The sequence below is a fragment of the Phyllostomus discolor genome, chromosome 3, assembly GCF_004126475.2.
Source record: "Phyllostomus discolor isolate MPI-MPIP mPhyDis1 chromosome 3, mPhyDis1.pri.v3, whole genome shotgun sequence".
Classification (NCBI taxonomy): Eukaryota; Metazoa; Chordata; class Mammalia; order Chiroptera; family Phyllostomidae; genus Phyllostomus; species Phyllostomus discolor.
In genome coordinates this window covers 7,994,114-8,017,085 of record NC_040905.2, presented here as the reverse complement: position 1 = coordinate 8,017,085, position 22,972 = coordinate 7,994,114, and the positions used below count along the sequence as shown (strand labels likewise).

Genomic DNA, 22,972 nt, shown 5'->3' with positions numbered 1-22,972 from the left:
TAGGTTCTATTATTGTCCCCGTTTTACTGATAAGGAAATCAAGGCCTAGAAAGGCGAAGGGACTTGCCCCAAGTCACATCATTAACAGGTGTTGGTGAAGTTGGTGAGTTGGCCATCTGGCTCCAAGTCCCAAGTTCATCCTGCCTTAATGCATCTTGAGGTAGAGATTTTGCAAAGTCTCAGCAATACACACACCAGTCTTAGCATGCTACATGTTCTATCATTACCAACCTATGTGTATGCACCTGATTACGCACAACAGTTTGAGTCCACCGTACTTCTTTTTTTTTCTTTAAAGATTGTATTTATTTATTTTTAGAGAGGGAAGGGAGGGAGAAAGAGAGAGAGAGAGAAACATCAGTGTGCGGTTGCTGGGGGTCATGGCCTGCAATCCAGGCATATACCCTGACTGGGAATCGAACCTGCGACACTTTGGTTCGCAGCCCGCGCTCAATCCACTGAGCTACGCCAGCCAGGGCTGAGTCCACCATACTTCTGCACATGCTCTTCCCTCCATTCAGATCAGCCCTCTGTGTGTAGCTTCCTACTGAGTTTCTCTCCATTCGTGAGAGCGCTGCTTAGGGATCACCTGTCTTAGATCCCTCCCAGTCCTTCCTTGCCCACAGTAGAACAAATCTAGTCCCCCATATAATCTCTGTGCCTGTTAATACTTATATTTTACATATGTCACATTGACAGAGATACCGCAAGCCTGGACTGAGGGGGACAGAGAGAACATAACATGAAAAGGGAACTCAGAACCACCTGCTCAAATTGTACAAGTAGGCTGCAAAATACCACTTAGCTGCAAGTACATACCATCTTTCATGAAAACAAACAACAACAACAACAACAAAATGGCTCAGATATTGAAAATAAGAGCAAAGGGTGGATCCAAGAGCCATGAAAAATTACTTCCAGGCCTGGATTCCTAATCAAGAACTGGAACCTGTGCCCGGCTGGACTTCAGAATTGCCAGGGACCGAGGGCTCCACTGAACACTCCATGCTCCCTACGTAGGGAGACTGTCCGCAGTGGTTGGGCCAGTCCCGTCCCGCCAGGCAGCCGGCTGTGGGAGGGGATACCTTGTCTCTTCGGTTTGCAGGTCTAAAGGTCAAGGGGAATGCTGTTAAGGCAGCTGTGCCTCGGAGACTTCACCCTAAGAGACTTGGACCCGATGTTGAAGCCCGCATCCTGGACTTGGAGGTGATCATTTAAATGGGTCTTTTGGGAGCGCCTAGGAGGAGGTTAGTGTACTTTGCACGTGGAGGCAACATAAGCAATTTTTGGTCAGAGGCAGAACTGGGATAGTTTTCAAGTAAGTTCTCAAATCCTTTTGACACTCCTCCCTTGAAAAGGTGGAGCTAATTTCCTCTCCCTTGACTGGCACTTGGGGATTTGCTTTCAACAAACAGGATGTAGTAGACATGACAATACTTGACAGCTGAAGTTAGCGTCAACTTCGGCCATGACCTACACGCACTAGGAAGGTCATGACCTACACATGACCTTCAGCTCTCTGGCTGCCTTTTGATGAGAACACCCAAACGGCCCTGCAGAGTAGCCCACGTGGCATGTGTCTGAGCCTCGTGACAACAGCCTTAACACACCACAGAGTCCGGCAGTGAGCTCTCTGGGACCCAACCCTCCAGCCCACACAGGCCCTCAGGAGCCCACAGCCTGGCTGACGTCTTGCATGCAACCCCGTGAGACCCCAAACCAGAGCCATGGAGACAAGCCACTCCAAACTCTCTGCTCACAGAAACTGTGATGCCTGAACTGTGTGTCGTTTGGAGTCATTATTTTAAGTAAGTGTTTAAGTTTGTGCATTAAAATGCTATGCAGCAGTAAATAACTAGTACAGTGGGTAATCACAGATCTTTGCTTTTTTTATTCATTCAGGGCTAGGTGTTACCGCCAGGCACTGAGAGTACAGTGGCGAGCAACATAGCCATGGTCTTTTCTCTCAAAATGGACTAGTGGGAAAGGCAGATATTAACAAACCCATGCACTTACGTTTACAAACTGAGATAGGTACGAAGAGAAAAGAATATGTAATGAGGAGAAAAAGGAGAGACATCAGTCAGACTTGGAGGATCCCTCCAAGGATGCAGCATTTAAGCACAGACCAAAGAGGGCGGGGTTTAGCCAGGTAAGAATGATGGGAAGAGACCTCCAGGCACGGGGAGCAGCCTGCCCTGAGACCCGGAGTGAGGGGAGGGCTCGGATGGGCCACAGACAAATAAACGCACAACTAAATAAGTAAGTATCCCCTGAAGCACTCCTCGGAACAATAAGCCGTCCTTTGCCATATTCGGAAGGAACCCTATATGTGCTCCAAGGAATCCTAATGTGTATTACGTTAAGAAGTGTTATTGATGAAAAGTACATGATCAGCCCTGGCTGGCATAGCTCAGTGGATTGAGCACGGGCTGGGAACCAAAGTGTCCCAGGTTCGATTCCCAGCCAGGGTACATTCCTGGGTTGCAGGCCACGGCCCCCAGCAACCGCACATTGATGTTTCTCTCTCTCTCTCTTTCTCCCTCCCTTCCCTCTCTAAAAATAAATAAATAAAACCTTTTAAAAAAAAGTACATGATCAAATAAACCTGGAGGACGCCAACTAAAACAAAGTTAAACAGCTCTGATTTTCCTCATTGGGAGACATCTCCAGGCCTTTCATGACGATACGCAATACGGCTTTCTAACAGGGGGACATAGCACAGCACTTCCGAATGTCTTTGTCCACGAAACCCTTCCTTCTAGGTCAGATAGACATGGAGAATATGTTCTAAGCTGTAGAATTTTCAAAAGGTTACAGTTTCACCTTCTGAGCCCATACATTGTAAAAATAGATATTGCCTACCCTCATGTATACTGATCTCTACTAGCATGTTTGGGATATGTGTCTAGGGGAAGCAAGAATGCGTAGCACATTTCCTCTTGCCGTTCCCAGCGGGTCGGTCCTGTGGGGGAGGGAGCTCACCGTGCTCAGAGAGGGCCATCTGCACTGGACCTTCTGAAACACGAATAACCTCTAATGAGTCGCCCAGACCTCCTACCTCATTAGCAGTAGGTGAGGACACACAGGCTTTCCTTCCAGGTGTGTGTTTCATTGCCTTGAAGACTTCTCGGTGGAGCTCCAGCACCATGGGGTCTGAGCACATGTCTGTCAGAAAACGTAGAGCTGATTAAGCATCCGGTCATTCTCTCTCTCTCTCCCCACCCTCCCCGCCTCTCTCTCTCCCTTTCCCCTCCCTCCCTGTCCCTGTTTTCCTCCTTCTCTCTCTCTTCCCCCTCCACCCCCGGGTCTTTCTCTGCCTTCCTTCCTTTCTCTCTTTCCAGATCTCCCACCTTTCCAATGCTTTCACAGAAAAAAACTGAAAAGGAATTTTGTGTCTTTGGCACTTTTACCTTTAAGTATTTGTGTCATCATGGGGAAATCATCTCCTAGTTACTAAATCAATGCTTTAAAGCCAAAGCATATGAACATTTTCTTCTATTACATTTTTAAATAAAATTAAGAACTCAGACTCAAAGCAAAGAAAGTGCTGGAATAACTTTGGTGTTCTTGTTCATGAAAGGAAGTATCACGTTAGCGAGGGAGAATGCTGATGGGCTAAGAGCAAGATGTGCCTTCCTCCAGCCATGCACCCGTTCGCCACCTGGAGTGTATCTTTCTTAAACACTTGTTTTCCCCAACAACCAGAGTTTCAACATATTCGTCTTCCATACCTTAGAAAGGATATCAAGTTATAGAGTGAATTTTATCCTATAAAATGCCTTTTATCCAAAAACATCTATTACCTGGAAAGCTGTGTTCTCCTGAGGGTCCTCACAAAGCCGAAGGTAAGGAAAACACTTAGGAAAATAACTCAGCTCTTGCAAGTGTCCGCATGTAACACTGACCCATTGCAAACAAGCAAAAATCAGCCTGAATAAGCGCGACTTTTTGAAATATTTAAGGCAGGTGCAAACTGAGACTAAACATTGAGTGTTCTCCTCTCTCTGGTTCTAGTCAGTTGTGTACCACACGGCATTCATCATCGAGAAATGGACAGCATTTCATCCTTCTGGCACAGGAGACCAGCCACAGTTCAACGTGTATGAATGTAATTAAAACATGTGTTCTACTTTATACAAGTAATAATTATTAAAATACACAAGCATCCCTAACAAGAGAGAAAATAGATAAAATTAATAAATGGTGTGATCCTTTAGGAAAATGGTCCCCAAAGGACTCCATTATTATAGGAAGATGTACGCCATAGAATCAATTTCCCGAATATGCACTTGTTGTTTGTTGAAACACCACAAAGTATCTACTGAATAAAGCGAAGTTAGGTTTCAGTGGTTGCAATTCATCATCTCTTCTGCAATCAAATTCTATTTGAGGTACAGAAAGAGGTAGCTGGTTCGTTAAGAGCTGAAAACTTTCAGACTGAAATGCTGCAACTGGACCCAAGTCCAATCCACTCCCGCCTCTTGAGTTTGTGTCCCGCCGCTCCCCGAACTGCAAATGTGGCTATTGTGCAGGGAGGCATTTATTATGCTCTTGGATACATTCCAAACATCCTTGATGTGTCTCCTCCATCGATGCATATGTTTTGCAGGACCCTCTACCCTAGAGGAGATTTCTAGTTCCGTATTTCAAGATCATGATCTTTCTCCTATTGTATTCTCCTTTCACAGTGTCTCGGCACAAAGTGTGCCCTCGGAAGCAAAACATCCTGATGGACACCTTCATGGCCCTTTCAGAACTGCCAAGGCAAGGAGCCCCCCACACACACGCCTACACAGTTTCCCAACCCACTGTATCAGGATCTCTCTGAATCAGTTCTGCACACGTCACAGGCTAGATCAGGCATGGCAAAGAAGTTCCCTTTTTTCAGCCATCCCTGGTACGTGGGTGCTGGGCCCCTGAAGGAAGCAGAGATGTTTCTGATGAGCGATGTGGGTAATCAGCAGAGAAAGACAAAAAGGGACAGATGATCACAGATGATGGATCTTCCGCTCCTCTCTTTGCGTCCCAAACTGTACGCTAAGCCTTGCTGATGCCCACCCCCCATCCCCATAGAAGGGATGCACCAGGTGAACGCAGGTTTTCTCACTGCCTGTACACCCCGACAGAGTTACAAGTGCTACAATGCCACCTCCCTAGAAGGTTTCCAGGGGTGTACAACCTTTTGGCATCTCTGAGCCACCCTGGAAGAAGAAGAGTTGTCTTGGGCCACACATTAAATATACAAACACTAATGAAAACTGATGAGCAAAAAAAAGGTTTTAAGTAAATTTATGTTTTTGTGTTGGGCCAAAGTCATAGCCATCCTGGGTGGCCGGTTGGACACACCTGCTGGGCTTATCTAATGTAAACAATAAAGGGCTTAGCATAATCCCTGGCATGTCGCTTATGCTCGGTTGGTGTTTTTTCGTGTGACTGACAACTCTCCACTGTATTGTTGATTACCTTTCCTGCACTGGCCCATGCTTAGCAGGAAAGTTGAGTTTGGCTGTGTGTTTATGAATAGAAGAAGCCAGAGCCTCCTAAGGAAGTACTGGATCATTCAAACATCACAGAAGTTGTTGTCCGGCCCCTTGGCAGCTGCAGGAGTGGTGAACTACGCCACTCAAAGAAAAAATTAAATGATGTGGTTATAAGTCAGACATATTGTGACAGATCTTCTGCTTCCTGCTTTTGGCACCTGCTTCCTGGGTCACGGGGTAGGTGGCGAGTGGCTAGATGAATGCACCATTATTATTATTCAGAGAAGTTGTACCTTCACCCTTTACGGGAATGGGGCGGCATCGGCCTTTGGTTTTGTGACCGATGGGCAGAGGTGTTCAGGAGCGGCCGCTGGGGAAGGGGAAGCAGACAGCATAATTCAATGGCAGGTCCCCCTCCCCTCTGCAAGGTCATGACCTTGACTCCTTGCTTCCAGGCAGATTTGGATTCAACCCTTCCAAACAAACATGTCTCCGTTTTTCTTACAAATATCTCAAAAAAATTTTTTTAATCAGAAACTTATTCTGGAAGAGAACCACGTGAATTCTCTGTCTGGGGTGAAATTTACTAATATCCCTTTAATTAACACTGTGATTACAAAGTCAATATTAAACATTCTCCAGAGTAATTAATTATCTAAGGCAGTCCAGCAGTGTAAGCAGGCAATGGACATCATCTCATTGAAAGTAATCCTCTCCTTCTGATGAAAAGGTAGGAGAAGGGATTGCCTAAATTATCTGAATAATTACCTTCATGCTCTCTTTGTGATTATATACACAACCAGTCTTTGAATGTTTTGGGTTAGGCCCAGGCAAACATAAGTTATATCAAAATTATACACACTCAGTGTATCACAATGCCCCCTAAACAACTGATGCCCCACAACTAATCATACAATCATTAGAAGCGAATTTTGGAGGCATAATCATATGTGATGATAACTACAATAATAGGTTACTATTTGTTTTTAATATGGGAATGGCATTTTGTTAGTGTTCATTATTATATATATTACTTAAACTGCAAAAGAAGCAAATTAATTAAAAAACTACTTTTCACTATGCCAACTTACCTGCCATGGCCTTGAACCCAGAACATCTCTATCTCAAAGCCAATGATACTGAGGAAGAAAAAAAGGGACTGAGAGTTCTGTGGTTGGAGGTCCGGCTGGCCTAAGACATACAGCGGGTAGGGGAGCAGGTCTGGGGCTCAGACAGTCCCGACTGAATGTCTTGCCCGGCCATCCATCAACAGCGTGACCTGTAACTCACTCAGCCTCTCTGTACGGGGTGGGGTGATGCTTCACACGCAACAGAAACCGAATATGGTCAGTTTAAGCAGGAAAGCAGTTTATCGGAGAGACCACCTGCTGCACAGAGCCGATGGGAAAGCCGGCAGCAGCACACGGGTGGGCCTCGGCCAGCAGCCACGGCGCCGCAGGAGGCCTCAGCACCACCATCCCCAGAGGCCGTGCAGGCTGTTTAAAAACGACCACACTTCAGTTTGCTCCTCTGTAAAACGGACACAGGACTAGGTGGTACTTCCTCAGAGCTCTGTCGTGAGGGTTAGCTACAGAAGGCACGTGTATAAAGCACTCAGTACGGGGTCTCACACAGACGAAGCATTGGGTACATTTCAGCTGGTCTTCCTAATCCGGCCTTTGAGCAAGTCACATCCCCCTTCCTTGCCTGCCTTGTCATTACGGGAGAGAGACGAGCCCACTCACACTGTATGAGTCCTAGGCTAACAGCTGAAACAAGCAGCCCCTCCAGTCTAAGTGGATTCTCTTCCGCTTCATGAACGTCAGTGGGATCGGAATGCAGGCATTCAGAGACCCAGTTACCCTCTGTCTAATGGGCCTGTGACACACAGGGGCCTTGGATCTAGTCGGCAGAAGTCCTACAGAGAGAGCACCCCCAAGGGGCGGGGTCATCAAAAGGCCAGGCCTGGCCGTGCACCCGTCACTCCTACCTGGATTCCATCGGCTGGAACCCAGTTGCACAGACTTCCCATAACCACAGGCAGTACGAGAAATAACACCCAGCCACGTGGTCATGAAGAAATGGAAACAGGGCTTGGTGAAACATGGCAGTCTGCATCACACCTCCCTAACGCCCTCAGGAGGTTGCTAATAAGATCAGAGCGAGTGTGACAACGCTGTGGAAAGTGACTAACAAGCTACAGATGGTGGCGGTGCGGCTGATTAAACCGGGGAGTCCAGTGTATTTTCTGAAGTGCTAAGATACACAGCAATTCGGCGGGGGGGGGGGGGGGGGGGGTGTCTGAAGAAACTGAAATATAACCAGAATGTCCTTCATCCTGTAGAAGTTTCCTCTGAACTCCTAAGGCTTAATCTCCCCACCCGTACCTTCGGAAATGAGCAACAATTGGGCTGCAGGTTAGACTCCCAGTCTGGGTGCAGAAGATCCCCAGTCCGCAAGCACACGGGGGGCAACCAACTGATGCTTCTCTCTCTCATGGATGTTTCTCTCTCCCTTCCTGTCACCCTAAAATCAATGAAAAAGTGTCCTCAGGGGAGGATTAGAAAATGAGCAACGATGAGTAAAGAATCCCCTTTCTTTGCTCATTGGCTCAGTCCACGATGGGTGTGTGGTGGAAATATCTGTTTGGAGAAAAAAGGGGGAACGAATAAAAGAAAAGAAAGCCATCACTTCAGAGAGTGTAACTGCCAGAGAAGGAGGCGGCCTGAAGCCATCACTTGGTGGCAACCGACCTCCCCCCTGGAAACTCATCACCACATGAAGACGTCGGGGAGTTAATCACAGTACTGACACGTATAACTCCTCCATCATGCACTAGACTCAGCATAAAATGCATGCTTAGAAAATAAAAATTATCAGGAGGCCACACCGTTGCCATGCACCACTACAAGGGGAGGGCTGTTATCGGAGCCACAAGCACAATCGCAGACCTCTTTTCATGTCCAAGGTCAGCTGAACGGCATGCTCGCAACCCCCAGAACCAACCGGGTGAGCGTGGGGAAGGCGAAGGTGTCCAAGGCCGCCGTGTTGTTTGGACCAGACAGATGCCTTGGTCACTGCGTACCCGCATGTCCTGTTGGGGAAGACAGAGAGCCGACTGTTTGTTTGCACAGGTGCTGCTCCATGCCTGTTTCTGGTGTTTTAGGGATGATCTAAGAAAGACACAACCCGCGTTGGCTTAGTAAGGGGTCCGGGCCAGACCTGGTTCGCCCAGCTGCCCTCCCCCCAGCAATGATCCCCTTTCTTATCCATTCCTCTGCCCCAACAACAATCGGACCTAGTCAAAGGGGACGTGTCTGGGCCTCCCCTTATGGTGCTCACTCAGAAGAGGGGTCAAGCCATGAGCCAGGAAAGAGCAATCAAACTGACCCATTGGGCCATTCCTGGACGAGTTCAAGCCTTCAGAGAGGATTTAATGACAACTCTAAGGACCCGAACCAAGGTCTCCCAGTGCAGAGAAGTAGGGATTGATGTGGGAGCTGCAGGGGGGGTGGAAAGCAATGTTTAGAATAAAAGCTTCTTCACTGAAAATACACAAACAGCGACAAACAGTTTCCACACAATCGTGGCAAATTCTTCATTCCCTTTTTGCAACACAGATTCCTGGCAGAGTGTGCAGGGAAACAGGACTGCCCTGTCCCGGCTTTTCAGACGAAGAAGGTTTGGTTCCCAAATCTTCGCCTTCTGCTTCTGAGGGCTGCACGGAAGCTTTAAGAAGCCCAAACATGCACCAAAAGAGGATATAGGTGAACCTCATTGCATTTTTTTTTTCAGTCTTGTGTCCCGGATTCTTATTTCTCTTCCTCTTCCTCAAGCTATTGTGGGGGGAAAAAAATTAAAGGACTGATAAGAAAAACTCCTCCATCAATAACAAGCGCAGTCTGTCCATGCCGTGCTAAAACCTGCATGATCTACTATCTCAGATTACTACACGTAATTATCTCCGCAGCGTGCCTCAGTTTTTATATTTACTACACCCTATCGTGATAAACCTACAAGTACCAGTCCCGATCGTTTCCCACTTTAGCAACACGGTAAAGATATTTTTATTAGCAGAAGTTCCCACCCCCTTTGGGCGGACTTACTGACAACCACCTGACTGGGCGTCAGTGATGCAATGTGGTTAGGGGAGAACCGGGGTAGAGAGTGCGGTTTCCTTCTTCTAGAGCCGGTTTGTGTTCAGTGCGACAGCTCGACAGCTCGTAGAATTTCCTGCTGGGAGGAGACACGGCCAACAGAAACGGGCGCAGTGGTGGCGAAGAAAGGACCCTGAGAAATGGACTGAGCACCACCCTTCTTTGCACGCTGCCCAATAAACGTGTTTTTGCTTCCGAATCCCCGACGGTCACGAGGAAACAGCATAAACAATAGAATGTGCACACGCTGCCTTACACAAGTCAGTGTGCGTCTGGGCGGCTCCTGTCCAGCCGCTGACGCCCGGAATGCCCTCTTCGTGTATGCGTTTCTCATTTGTCACTGTGCCCTGGGAGAGGAACTGGAGAACCAGACGCGTTCTTGGGTTTGTTCATTCACGAAATAGCCTTCCAGGTCTCAGTGCCTGCTTACCACACACAGAAAGCACGTTACTTACCCCGTGAGGAAATACACCATATTGAAGTGTGTGTACAGGGCACAAGGAAAGAGGTCGTTCTAGGAATTTAAGTTGTGTGAAGGCCCGCGGGGTCCCACTTTAGGGTTTAAAAAAAATGGTGAGATGGTTTTCATAACACCATACATTTTCATAATCTTTTTTTTTCTCTCTTTTTTTAAGTTTTCAGTTCTGATTTTAGGAAATAGATGAGGAACTGAATAATGAGCCTAGAGAAAAACGGTTCCCTCGGGAAAAGAAATCAAACTATCACTCAGAGAAAAGAAGGCAGAGCAAATTGGCTTTCCCAAAAGTCAGCCATGGAGGGAATGACTGGATAATTCCCTTGCTCTGCTGAGTTCAAATCCCTGTCTCGCCCGCAAAAGCCTTTCAAAGGACTCGCGCGGTGACGTGTCTAACGCGAGTGTACCAGGGCAGAGGCGCGACGCTCAGCCTCACGGCTCTACAGGGCGGAGCTCCCGGGAGGAGGAGGAAGATCTCGGCTGTTAGACAGACCGCCCTCCCACGCCAACTCCCCCACGTGGCCCCTGCGGGCCACCTCTCCACAGCTGCAGGGCGCTGCCACCTGCGCCAGGAGAGGAGGCTGCTGTCCCGTCTCCTTGTGTGTCTGGGGCTGACCTACGGAGCGCGGCCGACAGCCTGGGAAAGGAACTGCCAACAAACCCCGTTTGTGGTGAGGATGACTCCGGTTCTTCCCCGCCCAAACCTGGTACCCAGCCGCCCATCCACCCGCCCCGCGCCCTGCGCACGCTAGTTCTAACCTGAGGCCCCCCGCGCGCGCGCGCGCGCTCACGCACGCCGCAGCCGCTGCAGGTGGAGTCCTAAGGCACTGCACCTCCCATCCATCCCAGCAACCAGAGGTGGCGACCCGCGTGCGTGACTTGCAGCGTGGTACTATGCAAGTGCGAGAAGCAGCCCACTCGGGGCGGGAGGCAGTGAGTTAGGGATGGTCGGTTCAGAGGAGACCACCCCCCCCCCACCCCCGCGGGATGCCGAGTTCAGAGGAGCCAGGAGGACGGGAGCCCGGGAACACGCTGGGGCTTCCCGGTCTCGCGCCCCCCGCCACCCCGCCCGCGGCCACTCAGCCCGGGGCCCCGCCCGCCCCGCCTCGCTACCTCGCGGCTCGGAGGAGGGCGCGCCCCGCCCCGCCCCTACCGAAGGGCACCAATGGGCGCCCGGGCCGCGCGCCGAGAGTCCCCGCCTCCGCAAGGAAACTTGAAGCCAGAGAAAAGTTTGTCCTGAGAGCGGCTGGAACCGCCGGAGCGGAGCTCGCCACCCGGCTGCCGGAGAGGAAGAAGATGAGCGGTCCCACATCAGAGCGTCCAGCCCAGAGGACATCAAGCCACCCCCAGGGATCCACACGCAGCCTCAGAGGCAGCCGCCAAGCCCGGTAGCCGCGCGCGCTGCCCAGGACCGCGGAGGAGCCCGCGGGAGCGCAGTCTCCGCCGAGTCTCCGAGGCTCCGTGCCACCTGCGCGCGCCGCCACGCACCTGAAGGCTGTCCGCCCGCGGACCGGACCAGCGGGCTCCACGAAGCTTGGATCGCCATTGAAGGAACGGAAAAATAGAAAGAAAGAAAGAACCCCAAGAGCAGGCTTCCCCAGCCCAGACCCGCTGCCCTTCCCGTTTCCCCAAGTTTTTGAAAGCTGGCCACACTGACCCCAGTTCCAGAAAACTGGCAGTCACCGAGACCCGGGTCTGAGCAGGCAAACGCCCCACGAGCTCCCCGACACGCGGGGCGAGACTGAGGGCAGGTCGGAAGCGAGTCCAGCACCTCCGAGGCTTGACGCTGCGCGCTCAGGCGGCTGCCACCGCCGCGGCCACCGCAGGTGAGATGGGGCTGGGGACGCCGGGCAGAGGGTGGGCAGAGGGTGGGCGCGCCCCTCCTCCGGAGGAGCCAGGGAGGAGAGGGCGCGCTCTCCAAATTGTCTTTCATAACTTGTTTTCAGTGAGGACATGATTGACTCAGAATCTGTCGGGAATTAGAGCGAGCCACTTTTCCCTTGAGATGGGTCTTGTTCCGCTTGGCTGCGGACTGAAGTTGGGGGGCGGAGGGGGGTGGGGAGAATGGCAGGATCCACTTATAAATATTAATGCGAGTTGAGTGGTGCTGCGGGCAGGACGTTATCCGGAGCTCGAAGCTTTGAGCAGCCGCAGCTGGCAAGTGGCTACAATTCCCAAAGTAGGGTCGAGCCGTTCCCCTGGTCTCATCAGCACATTGTTTCTTGGGCGCGGGCGTGACACTTTGCAAGCGGTATTTCCGCTCACAGCGCCTGTGTCTTTCTTCCACCATCCTCAGACCCAGCCTCGCACTCCAAGGCCGCCTGCTGCTGCCGGCCGTCACCATGTCCACCCCCGCGGCCAATGCGTCTGCTTCGTTGCTCACGAACAGCCCGAACAGCCCGGTGACCATCCCGGCGGTGATGTTCATCTTCGGGGTGGTGGGCAACCTGGTGGCCATCGTGGTACTATGCAAATCGCGCAAGGAGCAGAAGGAGACGACCTTCTACACCTTGGTGTGCGGGCTGGCGGTCACCGACCTGCTGGGCACGTTGCTGGTGAGCCCGGTGACCATCGCCACATACATGAAGGGCCAGTGGCCCGGCGGCCAGGCTCTGTGCGAGTACAGCACCTTCATCCTGCTCTTCTTCGGCCTGTCGGGCCTCAGCATCATCTGCGCCATGAGCATCGAGCGATACCTGGCCATCAACCACGCCTACTTCTACAGCCACTACGTGGACAAGCGGCTGGCGGGCCTCACGCTCTTCGCCGTCTACGCGTCCAACGTGCTCTTCTGCGCGCTGCCCAACATGGGCCTGGGCAGCTCGCGGCTGCAGTACCCGCAGACCTGGTGCTTCATCGACTGGACCACCAACGTGACGGCGCACGCCGCCTTCTCCTACATGTACGCGGGCTTCAGCTCCTTCCTCATCCTCGCCACCGTGCTCTGCAACGTGCTGGTGTGCGGCGCGCTGCTCCGCATGCACCGCCAGTTCATGCGCCGCACCTCGCTGGGCACCGACCAGCACCACGCTGTCACCGCCGCAGCGGCCTTCGCCGCCACCGCCGGCCGCGGCCACCCGGCCGCCTCCTCCCCCGCCCTGCCGCGCCTCAGCGACTTTCGCCGCCGCCGGAGCTTCCGCCGCATCGCGGGCGCCGAGATCCAGATGGTCATCCTCCTCATCGCCACCTCCCTGGTGGTGCTCATCTGCTCCATCCCGCTCGTGGTGAGTGGCCGGGGGCTGGGGTCCCGCTCCGCCCATCTCTGCGCCCACCTCGGCCCTTCGCCTCCCTCCCCTGCTTGCCCCTTCCCCCACTCCTTGCTTTCGTTCCTTGGCGAGGTGTCTTCAGGTAGCAACTCCAGGTCGGGGCTGGGATCCCCACACTCTGCCTCTCAGAGCAGGCCCAGGCTCCTTTCGGCCGCGTCCCTAACGCGCTAGGCAGCAGGTGCTTCCTGAAAGCCTGATTTCCTCTCTCTCCCGGGACAGCCCCTATCCCTTGCTGTCTGACATTGACCCTGAGCCTTCCGGAACCCCCGCCTCCCTGTCAGATGTGGAGAGGAAACCAACAGTGGGACTTAGCCCCGTGACCCCCACTGTGAACAGCAGAATCCCAAACATCAGGGGTGCTGGTCTCTTTGATGCATGCCATTCCTTAGGGTGGTGGGGCTTGGGGTATTTGGATGTCTGTAGGGTTTGGGGGTAGATTCGGTAGAGTTTTAGCCCAAGAAGACGAATGCACGTTTGGTCTCGTCTACCTCCCTCACTTGGCATCGGAAGTGACCTGCTTAAAGTACTCTAGCAGAACCCCACCATGGAGCTGGGTTCCTGCTCTTTGCCATGCCGCACCTAGGAGCACACCTCAGTGCCCAGGTGGGCTACACCTCCTGCACAGGGGCCGGCCGGGACTCAGGTGCCTTCACTCTCCGTAGGGTCAGGAAAGCAAGGTTTCTCAGGGGGGCCTCCGGGCAGGCAGCTGGACCTGGGCTATTGAACGTGCACCCTGAACAGCTGTGCGAGGTACAGCGCCATCCCAGAGAAACGGTGCAGTAGAGACAGATGGTGGTCTTCGTTACTGTCGGTCCAAACCCTGCAGCTGGTGACCAAGCTCACACCTCCCTGCCTCCAAACCCTGCTGGTGCAGCCTGACGCCCGGTCTCCCCTCTGGGACACTTCTAACTGTGGCCTCCGGACAGTGTGTGTGTGTTTGGGTACACTTGGCTGATAGGACGTCACCCTCTTTAAAATTGCCTCTGCATTCACTTTTCAAAGGTAAGCAGAGAAGTGGAAAGCCTATCTAGTTCTCCTCTGCTTTGCCTGTGGGTAAAATGGAATGTGCACTGGGAACCAATGGGCAGTCGCACACAATACTTTATCTGGAGTTTCCCTTAAAAGCAACTCCTTCAGAGTTTTCTCGACTCCCAAAACACTGCATTCCTGGACATTCTAAGCTATGAACTCAAGAAGAGAGGACTTCTCTTTCGTGTGCTGATTGGGAGTGAGAGAAAATAAGTGTGATGGGCTCTTGATCCTTTCTTTCCCTGATTAATTCCGTCCAGGGATGTTGAACATAAAAACATGATTTCTCTGATAAAGGCAACTGTGCATGGGAGGAACCCGGAGGTGGCTGGGGTCAGCATACAGTAGCTTCTTGCCGATTTGTATAAACAGAACTCAATATCATTGGCCAGAGGGGCCTGTAAACCACTCCAGGACCCAATATAACTTAGAGAGTTAAGCCACACTTGAGCCACATAAATGTACTTTACTGAGTGTAACGGCCACTCGGCATAAAGTGGGGTTCTGGAAGACAGGATGCAGCCCCTGCTAAAGCTCCCTGCTCTGGCCTCTGCCTTACGTTGTACAGAACCGTAAATGACGGAGCGAGTGGCTGTTGTTCACAGAGCGTCCACTTTAAGGAGGAGAGGAACTAGGCTAGAAGGTTAGCCACGTGCACATGCTTTTTAAACGTACTTTGGTTGGAGGTTAAGCATGCGAAGCTGCTGATTACTTCACCGTCACAGACGAACTGTTTTCTCCCAGCATCTTGAGAGACATAAAACGCTTACTTCATCTTGTGGGCTGAAGGGGGGCAGACCCGGCTCGGGGGTGCGGGGCCAGTTTTTACAAAGCCTCTGAAACGATGGGAGAAGCTGCAGGCAAGAAAGGCCAGGAGCTGTATTTGTGGTTTACAAATTCACCACCGTTTAAGTAACGAACACTGTGCACTCCAGAGAAAGCCATTAGTGGGTCGTAGGTATTAAGTCATTTTACCCTGGAAACTGAAACTGGCTCAGCTAGGACGTGCACACAGGGTGAGACTTGGGCATACCTCCGTAAGTGATGTGGAATCAATCATACAAGTGATCACAGCTTCTGTGTGTCGTCTTTAGATTTGGCTACCAAAATCTCATCTCAGAATCACTTTAATTGTAAATTAATGGCGTGCAATAATGATAGGCATGATTACTCCCCACCCACCCACCCACAGTTCAGCAATTACCGAAAGAATTAAAAGGGAAACTCATCCCTAACTATAATCTTCTTTGGCTTCTATTTCCAACTTTCTTGTCTTTTCATGTTACTCGTATTCATATTGTAATTGAAGCTCAAACATTCTGAACTCTGACTTATAAAGTAGTCTGGCTGATCTTCAGTTCCAAAAAACACTGAGGAAACATCTTTTTTTCTTTAACTTTATCAAGTCAGGTTGGTTTGCTAATCCTATTCGAGGAAAATTGAACCCTTCAGAGCATTTTAAAGGCTTGGAAAGGCTAGTAGAGCTAATATAATACAGTTGACTTGGAATTTTAGAAAGTTTGACACAGTCGAGCTGCAGAACAGCCAAGGTGTCTCGTCTTTGGACACCAGGGGACAGGAAGCCCCAAGGACTCTTTGAGAACAGTTGATCTAGAGTTCAGGATAAAAAGTAAATATTACTTTGTTATCCAAAATATGTCTGTCTCATAAAGAGAGCTCGGATTGGAAACGGGAAAAGTCGGGCAATTAGTTATGCATCCAAGGAACTGTGCTGAACTTGCAAGATTTCCTAAAGTGACTCACAATCAACTTAACAGAAGGTGTGAGTACAACCTACCAGCGACATTATGTGACAAGATTTAGTGGGAAGGTGCTTCTAGTTTCTGTTTTTGTTTCTGTTTAAGTACAGGAGACGCTGAAGAAATGAAAGCGTCTGCACTTAAGAGAAATCAGAGGGATAGTATTCTTTAGAAATATGCAAGCAAGGCAGCCTCATAAGGTCCGGTGTTACATGCTGTAGCTTAGATCAGCCCTGTTGCCCACGTTTCCCAGTACTAGTGTGAAGATGACAGTGATGATGAAGTCTCCGCCTCGGAACTGAACGGTGACACTACAGCATCTGGAAAGGCATTCCCCTCCCCACCTCCCCCGCGTAAGCACTGCCGTGTCCATTGTTTACTTGCTTCTTTTCTTTTCTTTCTTCTTACTCTGAAGCAGCCAGTACCTATCTGTGTTAGGGGTAAAACGGCCAATTTGGTTTATCGCGTGCCTGAAACTTAGGTCTTTAGGAAACGAGCTTCTTCCTGTGAGTGTTTTTGGTTGCTTACCCAAAACTGGTTGCGTGGGTAAAGCGCTCCCCAGCGCTGATTAGCAAAGGTGCATCAGGGCAGGAGGAAGCCTCACAGATGCTTCTGTGTCCTGCGGGCAAAGTGGAAAGGGGGTCATCAGACTCCTGAGGGGCTTTCAGATGGGTGAAACTCACAGCTTTAGCTACAAGAGTGCCACAGATGTGGGTGCCATGCCAGCAGAACCTGAAGGATCGCATGGTTTTTCAAGTATACTGAGCTGAGTTTTTAAAAAATAGCAACTCCCAAAAGCAGTTTTTTAGCCATAACGTAACACTGCAGACCTCTTTGTTGCACCTTGAGGACCGTGGAATAACATATAAGTATTTCCACAGCCGGCGTCTCATTGAAAAAAAGCTGTGGGAAGAAAATGCGGCCGGTCAGTGTTTTTGCTCCCTGTACACTTCAGCTGCCTCAGCTGCAGATGGAGAATTCCTCTTATTGTGCAACTCACGGGGCGGCTGTGGGTGAGTCCTAGTCTGACACGGGTCCCTCCTCCGATGTGCGTGGAACGGAACGAGCAGGCATGCCCGCATCCAGCTCCGGGACCTTGTCCCTTACTGAAAAGCACTTCTACCTGGACAGTCAATTACTAAAAATCAGCTTCATCCACACTGCAGCATTCCTTTCCAATTAGACATTCCCTGCCAACCGATTGTTCTGAAACAGGAAGTGCGTGTTTTTGATACGGTGTCATTACTGTACCCGAAAGCTACCTCTGTGCTGTGGTTTTCACATTCTTGATATATTATTCCACAGCGACCGAGCAGCTACACATGGGTTAGCAAAAGAGGGACGGCAGCCAGCCCATACGTTATATGTTAGCCATTTCACTAAGTGCTTTCATCGTTTCTGCGTACATGATCAGGAGCAGAGCCAGGGTCTGAACACAGGTTGTTTGACGTTGGGGCATGTCACTCTACAGCAGACAGCCTCCTCGTACCTTGGCTGCCATCACACCCTCTGTCCAAGTCATCACATTTTCTCCTGCGCCCTCACCTCTAGTCAATAATCTCAAGGAGTTGAGAATATTGTCAGGTAGGCCGCTACGAGCAGTAAACCATCTGTGCCCATCCACAGCTATTAAGAAAATTGACTCGCTTTTAAAAGTGCAAGAGATTGTGCAGGTTGTTTGTATTTGGTGAGTGTTTCACGGTGTTTTCCCCACCCCCTGACTCGGAGGTTCCGCTTTTAGCAGCAGCAGCACGCTCTCCCAACACTGAAAACCACCCGGGGCGGGCTTACTTGTGTAGCGTATCGGGGCCCTTGGACACGAATGCCAGACAAGTGCTTTCTTCGCCTGCCCACGTGACACCGCTGTGGACAGTCCCCTCTGAACCTGGGGGGGTCCCTCTTTGGAAAGAACAAATGACGTAGCCTTTACAGGGAGGCAGAGATTGCTCTGCTTTCTTAAATGTTACAAAGTGCATAGAGTTTATGTTCATCTTTGTCTTTTTTTTTTTTTGGTACATCAAATCAATTTCCGTTGAGAACATGTTGCAAAGCCTAACTCAGCATCTTGATTCTTTTCAAATAATTTCACCAACTTCTAAGAATGTTTGTTTGTTTGTTTGTTCACCTGAATTTGAGATGTTGCTTTTTCTACTCATCTTTTTGCTACCCTGTGAACTCCCCATTGCTGAAATGGTAACAGGGACCAGGCTCAGAGCCTTGTGTTAACTGTACATTTCCCCACCCCCTCCCCCCCGCCCCCCCAATCCTGCCCACTATGGAATTCTAAAATAGGGCTTCCTTAGTTTCCTGCCCTTATCTGCCTAAAAGCAGGGCATAAATTTCCCTTCATGAAGGTGGCATAAATTTTCCTCCCTCACCCCTTCCTCCCCAGGACCAGGATGAGAAGAGTGAGCCTTATCACAGGAGACAGAGCCAGCACCAAGATGAGCGTGCATAAACCTTACTTTACAGTAGTAATAATAATATAATAACAACTTATCTTCCACTAGTTCTCCCATACAGCCCCTAGTTACTGCCCCACATTGACCTGCCTGGAAGCCCAAAACCTCTCTTCTTTATTAAGACGGGTTATACGAGCTTTTTTTAGTTACTTTTTTGTGAACTCCTGTGCATGTAAAAATACTAATAAACTTGCATCCTTTACTCCTGTCAAAATAAATAAGTAAATTATATTAAGTAGGGCTTTCCTTCATTTCCTTCTACAGTATTCAAAATTAATTACTGCTGTGGACAGACTAAGGCTCAGAAATGATTCTTTCCTTGCCTATCATCACCTTGGATTATGAAAGCCCATAATTCATGTTTTTACAACACTCTGACTTTTCTAAAAAAGGTCCTAAAAATTTTAAGATAAAATACTAACTTTTAATACATTCCCTTAAATAGCTGCAAATTTCATTCCTTTTATATCCATTTTAACTGTCCAAAAATTCTCTTCCTTTCATTAGTAACCATGTTTTCTCTGAGGTAGTGGAGGAAGAAGCAACCAACAACAAAACACCTAAAGGTTAAAAAGATCAGAAATGCCAAGTTCAGACTTAACCAAGACTCTATTCTGAAGAGTCTTGGAGATGGCTGGGCAGAATGTTCTTAGGAAGGTTCTTCAGGACCAAGAAGTCCCAAGTGGAGCAACACTGCCCCCTGGCGGCTGCAGGTCTCCAGTTCTAGTAACCTTGCCACAGGTGTTTTCCCTGGAGCCTGTGAACTCACAGAAGAGAAGGCCTGATTGAATCCCTCATTTCTTTTATCCTACGAACATAGTCTGTGATGTGAGTAAAATAGAAGCCTCGTGCTTTTTATCAGTAATTCCATCTCCAGGAAAAATCTGTTAGAAAGAAAGTGGGCCAGCCTGGTGGAACATGAAGAGCAACATGGACCAGGCTGGCAACACAGTGGGGGGTGGGGGGCCTTGCTGGTTTCCTCAAAGCCTCACGGTCTCGGCAACCTTTCCTGAGGGAGATGAATCTCTCAGTGCCCAGACACAGCAGAGAACCTCGACAGAGGGGACGGTAGGAAGAACCCGAGATGCCTCACGGAAGCCATCCCTGGCTGGTGGGCCTGTGGGTGGGCCCAGATGCCCCTCGACTTACACAGGAGTGAGTTCTCATCCCCACTGGGGTGCCTGGAGTGCTCTTTTCGCTCTTGGCCACTCACCAGCTCAACTGCTATCCCAGCGACAAAGGCAGGATTCTGATCGTAGTTTTAGGATGGAGTGGGTGAGCTGAGTTGTTGAGCTAAACCACACGACTGGGTTGGCAAGCAGCAGGGAGCCTCTGGAGCAGCTGAGCCACACGGTCAGATCTGCATCCCAGCAGTCTTCTTCCAGGAGCCGTCTGCAGGACGGATGGGAGGGGGAGCGGTCTGGGCTGGGAGAGCTGGTTTCGCGGCGGATGCGACAACTCAGATGAGAAATGCAGGCAGAGGGAAAAGAGATGAGAAATGCAGGCAGAGGGAAAAGACCGGGGCGGGTTTTTAAAGGAAGAGTTCATTATGCCTGGGGAACAGACTCCCAGGAAAACTCGCAGCGTCACACCGGTCATTCTGGATCACAGGAGATTCAGATGCTGGCTGTTCCCGCATTCTCTCTGGCCGCTGCAGTAAAGGAATGTCTAGGCCTGCCTGTCTGTGATGACTAGATGGTTCGTTGACTTACAAAGTGGGTTTTATTTAAATATGCAAAGGGCAGCTGGAATAGGGGAAATCGAAGTCGGTGGATGACTTCATTGGAATGACCAAACCTTGAAAACGCTGGCAGAAATGAAGCTAATAAAATGCTCCTCAGGGGAACTTGATGTATATGTCACCCACGCACACATCTTTGATCTAGGAGAGATATTCTCAAGATAGATACAAAACTATTTGCCCTGGCTGGCGTAGCTCAGTGGATTGAGCGTGGGCTGGGAACCAAAGTGTCCCAGGTTCGATTCCCAGCCAGGGCACATGCCTGGGTTGCAGGCCATGACCCCCAGCAACTGCACATTGATGTTTCTCTCTCTATCTCCCTCCCTCCCTTCCCTCTCTAAAAATAAGTAAATAAAATCTTTAAAAAAAAACTATTTAAAGTTATGCGAACTTGAAGCATAAGTATAATTTCAGTCTGTGGCCTGTCTGAGGCTCATGCTGCTTTTTGGGGGTGGGGGGCAGTTACTACCAGAAAAGAGGGCTGTCACCTAACGCAATTGCTAAATTAAACAGTGCGTGCAAATGTGTTCCCAGTGGATCTCTGTTAAAATCTCACTGTGGGCGTGTCATTGGTGCAGGTGCGCGTGTTCGTCAACCAGTTGTACCAGCCGAAGCTAGTGCGAGAGATCAGCAGAAACCCGGACCTGCAGGCCATCCGGATCGCCTCGGTGAACCCCATCCTGGACCCCTGGATATACATCCTCCTGCGGAAGACCGTGCTCAGCAAAGCCATCGAGAAGATCAAGTGCCTCTTCTGCCGCATCGGAGGCTCCCGCCGAGACCTCCCGGGCCAGCACTGCTCCGAGAGCCGCCGGACCTCCTCCGCCGTGTCCGGCCACTCGCGCTCCTTCCTGTCCCGGGAGCTGCGGGACGTCAGCAGCACGTCGCAGACCCTCCTGTACCTGCCGGACCTCAGTGACCACGGCCTGGCCGGCGGCGGCGGCGGGAACCTGCTGCCCGGCGTGCCCAGCATGAGCCTGCCCCAAGCCCAGGTGGACACCACCTCCCTGAGGACTCTGCGGGTCTCGGAGACGTCGGACTCCTCCTCGCAGGGGCAGGACTCGGAGAGCGTCCTGCTGGTGGACGAGGCTGGGGGCAGCGCGGGGCCCGGCGCCAAGTGCAGCGCCCTGCAAGTCCCGTTTCCCAACGAAACACTGAACTTCTCGGAGAAGTGTATATAGTAGCTAAGCAAAGCAATGCCGCACTGTTTCTGGAAGCTTCTAAAATCCTGTGCAATAGACACAAAGTGAAGGGTGTAGCTGTGCTCAGAAGGGCTATTTTCGTCCCGCGACTCACCGGAAAGGAAGTCTGCTTTTTGAGCGCTTTACAATCACGTTGATTCGCGCGGCTCCTGTGGCCTGAAACCCATCACGGGGGGCCCTCTCCAGGGCGGATTGCGGTCACCGCTTGGTCACCGAGATCGGCCCTTCGTCTTCTACTTGACAGGACGCTGGCTGAAGTCTCGCTGTGCTCATAGCATCAGGGGCTTTGCCCCTGGCCCGCAACGGCCGGCCAGGGTGGGAGGGCTTGGGTCCGGCGACTGTGAGAACCACCTTAGGGGTGATTTCAGCGTCTCACTAAAGCATGAAATGTGAATTTTATTGTTGTAAATATGACTTGAGGTATTTAAAGTATTTTCTTCTCTATGAGAAGGTTTATTGTTAATACAAGGTATAATAAAAGTATGGTAACCCCTCTATTCCCAGTATAACCAGCTGAAGTTATAGATGTTTGGTTTTGGAGGGGGTGGTTTTCATAGACAAGTTCAGGCCAAGGTGTTGAAAATTCAGTGAAACTCACTATGAAGGGGATACAGATTTTTTTTTTTTTACAAGAGAGAGTACGGTTATAGGAATAAGGAAAAATACTATTGAAGACATGCAAATTCCAGTCCAGAATGCTGAAGTTTGTTCTCATGCTACACAGAATGCCGCGAAAAACGTTCAGTTGCTGACTACATGCATTCATCCAGAAAACTGACTTCTGGGGCACCCAACGTGCTGGCTGGCCGATATTTTCTACTTCTGTCCCCGCCAAGTGGTACTTTTTAAAATGTCAACATAAAATTTTGAAAAGTCTGTAATAAGTACCCACAGTGGAACTGTACAACATAAAAGTAAAACATCTAAGCAGCCTGTTTCCCCCCGGAAACTGTGCACAGGTTTACTCTCCTGAGAGGGAGCTAGAAGACCCACGACAATGTCAGAGGAAGACAGATTTGCGTGCCCGGGAACGACCCTTACGTCCAGACGGGAAAGGGCTGGTGAAACGAGCCTTTCCCAGACCCTAGCAGAGTCTCACGGGACAAGGGGAGATCGAAGACAGAAATAAGAAGAATGAGGGGTGCAGAGCGTGGGCACGCAGGGTCCGCGCATCTAACAGCTTTGTGTCGCGCCCCGTGATGCTGTGCACACACGTGAAGGAAACCTTCTCAAAGAAACATTAAGCATGTTTTGTTGCTTAACAGTGTTTTTTGTGAATCGCTTGGTTGTAGTTCAATTCTGAGCCTGATACTGATAACGGTTTAAAGAAGCAGTTGTACCAACTGAAATTATTTTGGAGATTATGACAAATAAAATAGGCTCAATCTGAGTTTTGT

General features: G+C 50.3%; 1 protein-coding gene across 1 annotated transcript; it reads left to right on the top strand.

Annotated features, from left to right (window-relative positions):
• Positions 1-11,330: 11,330 nt before the first annotated feature.
• On the top strand, positions 11,331-22,972 carry PTGER4 (prostaglandin E receptor 4). Its single transcript, XM_028518418.2, has 3 exons — positions 11,331-11,941; positions 12,412-13,339; positions 20,952-22,972. Exons 2-3 carry the CDS (start codon positions 12,458-12,460, stop codon positions 21,552-21,554), a joined length of 1,485 nt encoding a protein of 494 aa, XP_028374219.1. The 5' UTR covers positions 11,331-11,941; positions 12,412-12,457; the 3' UTR covers positions 21,555-22,972.

Coding starts and splice junctions, on each gene's coding strand:
- PTGER4 (XM_028518418.2), top strand. CDS start 12,458: ATGTCCACCCCCGCGGCCAATGCGTCTGCTTCGTTGCTCACGAACAGC. Junction 13,340..20,951: donor TCTGCTCCATCCCGCTCGTG/GTGAGTGGCCGG, acceptor TCATTGGTGCAG/GTGCGCGTGTTCGTCAACCA.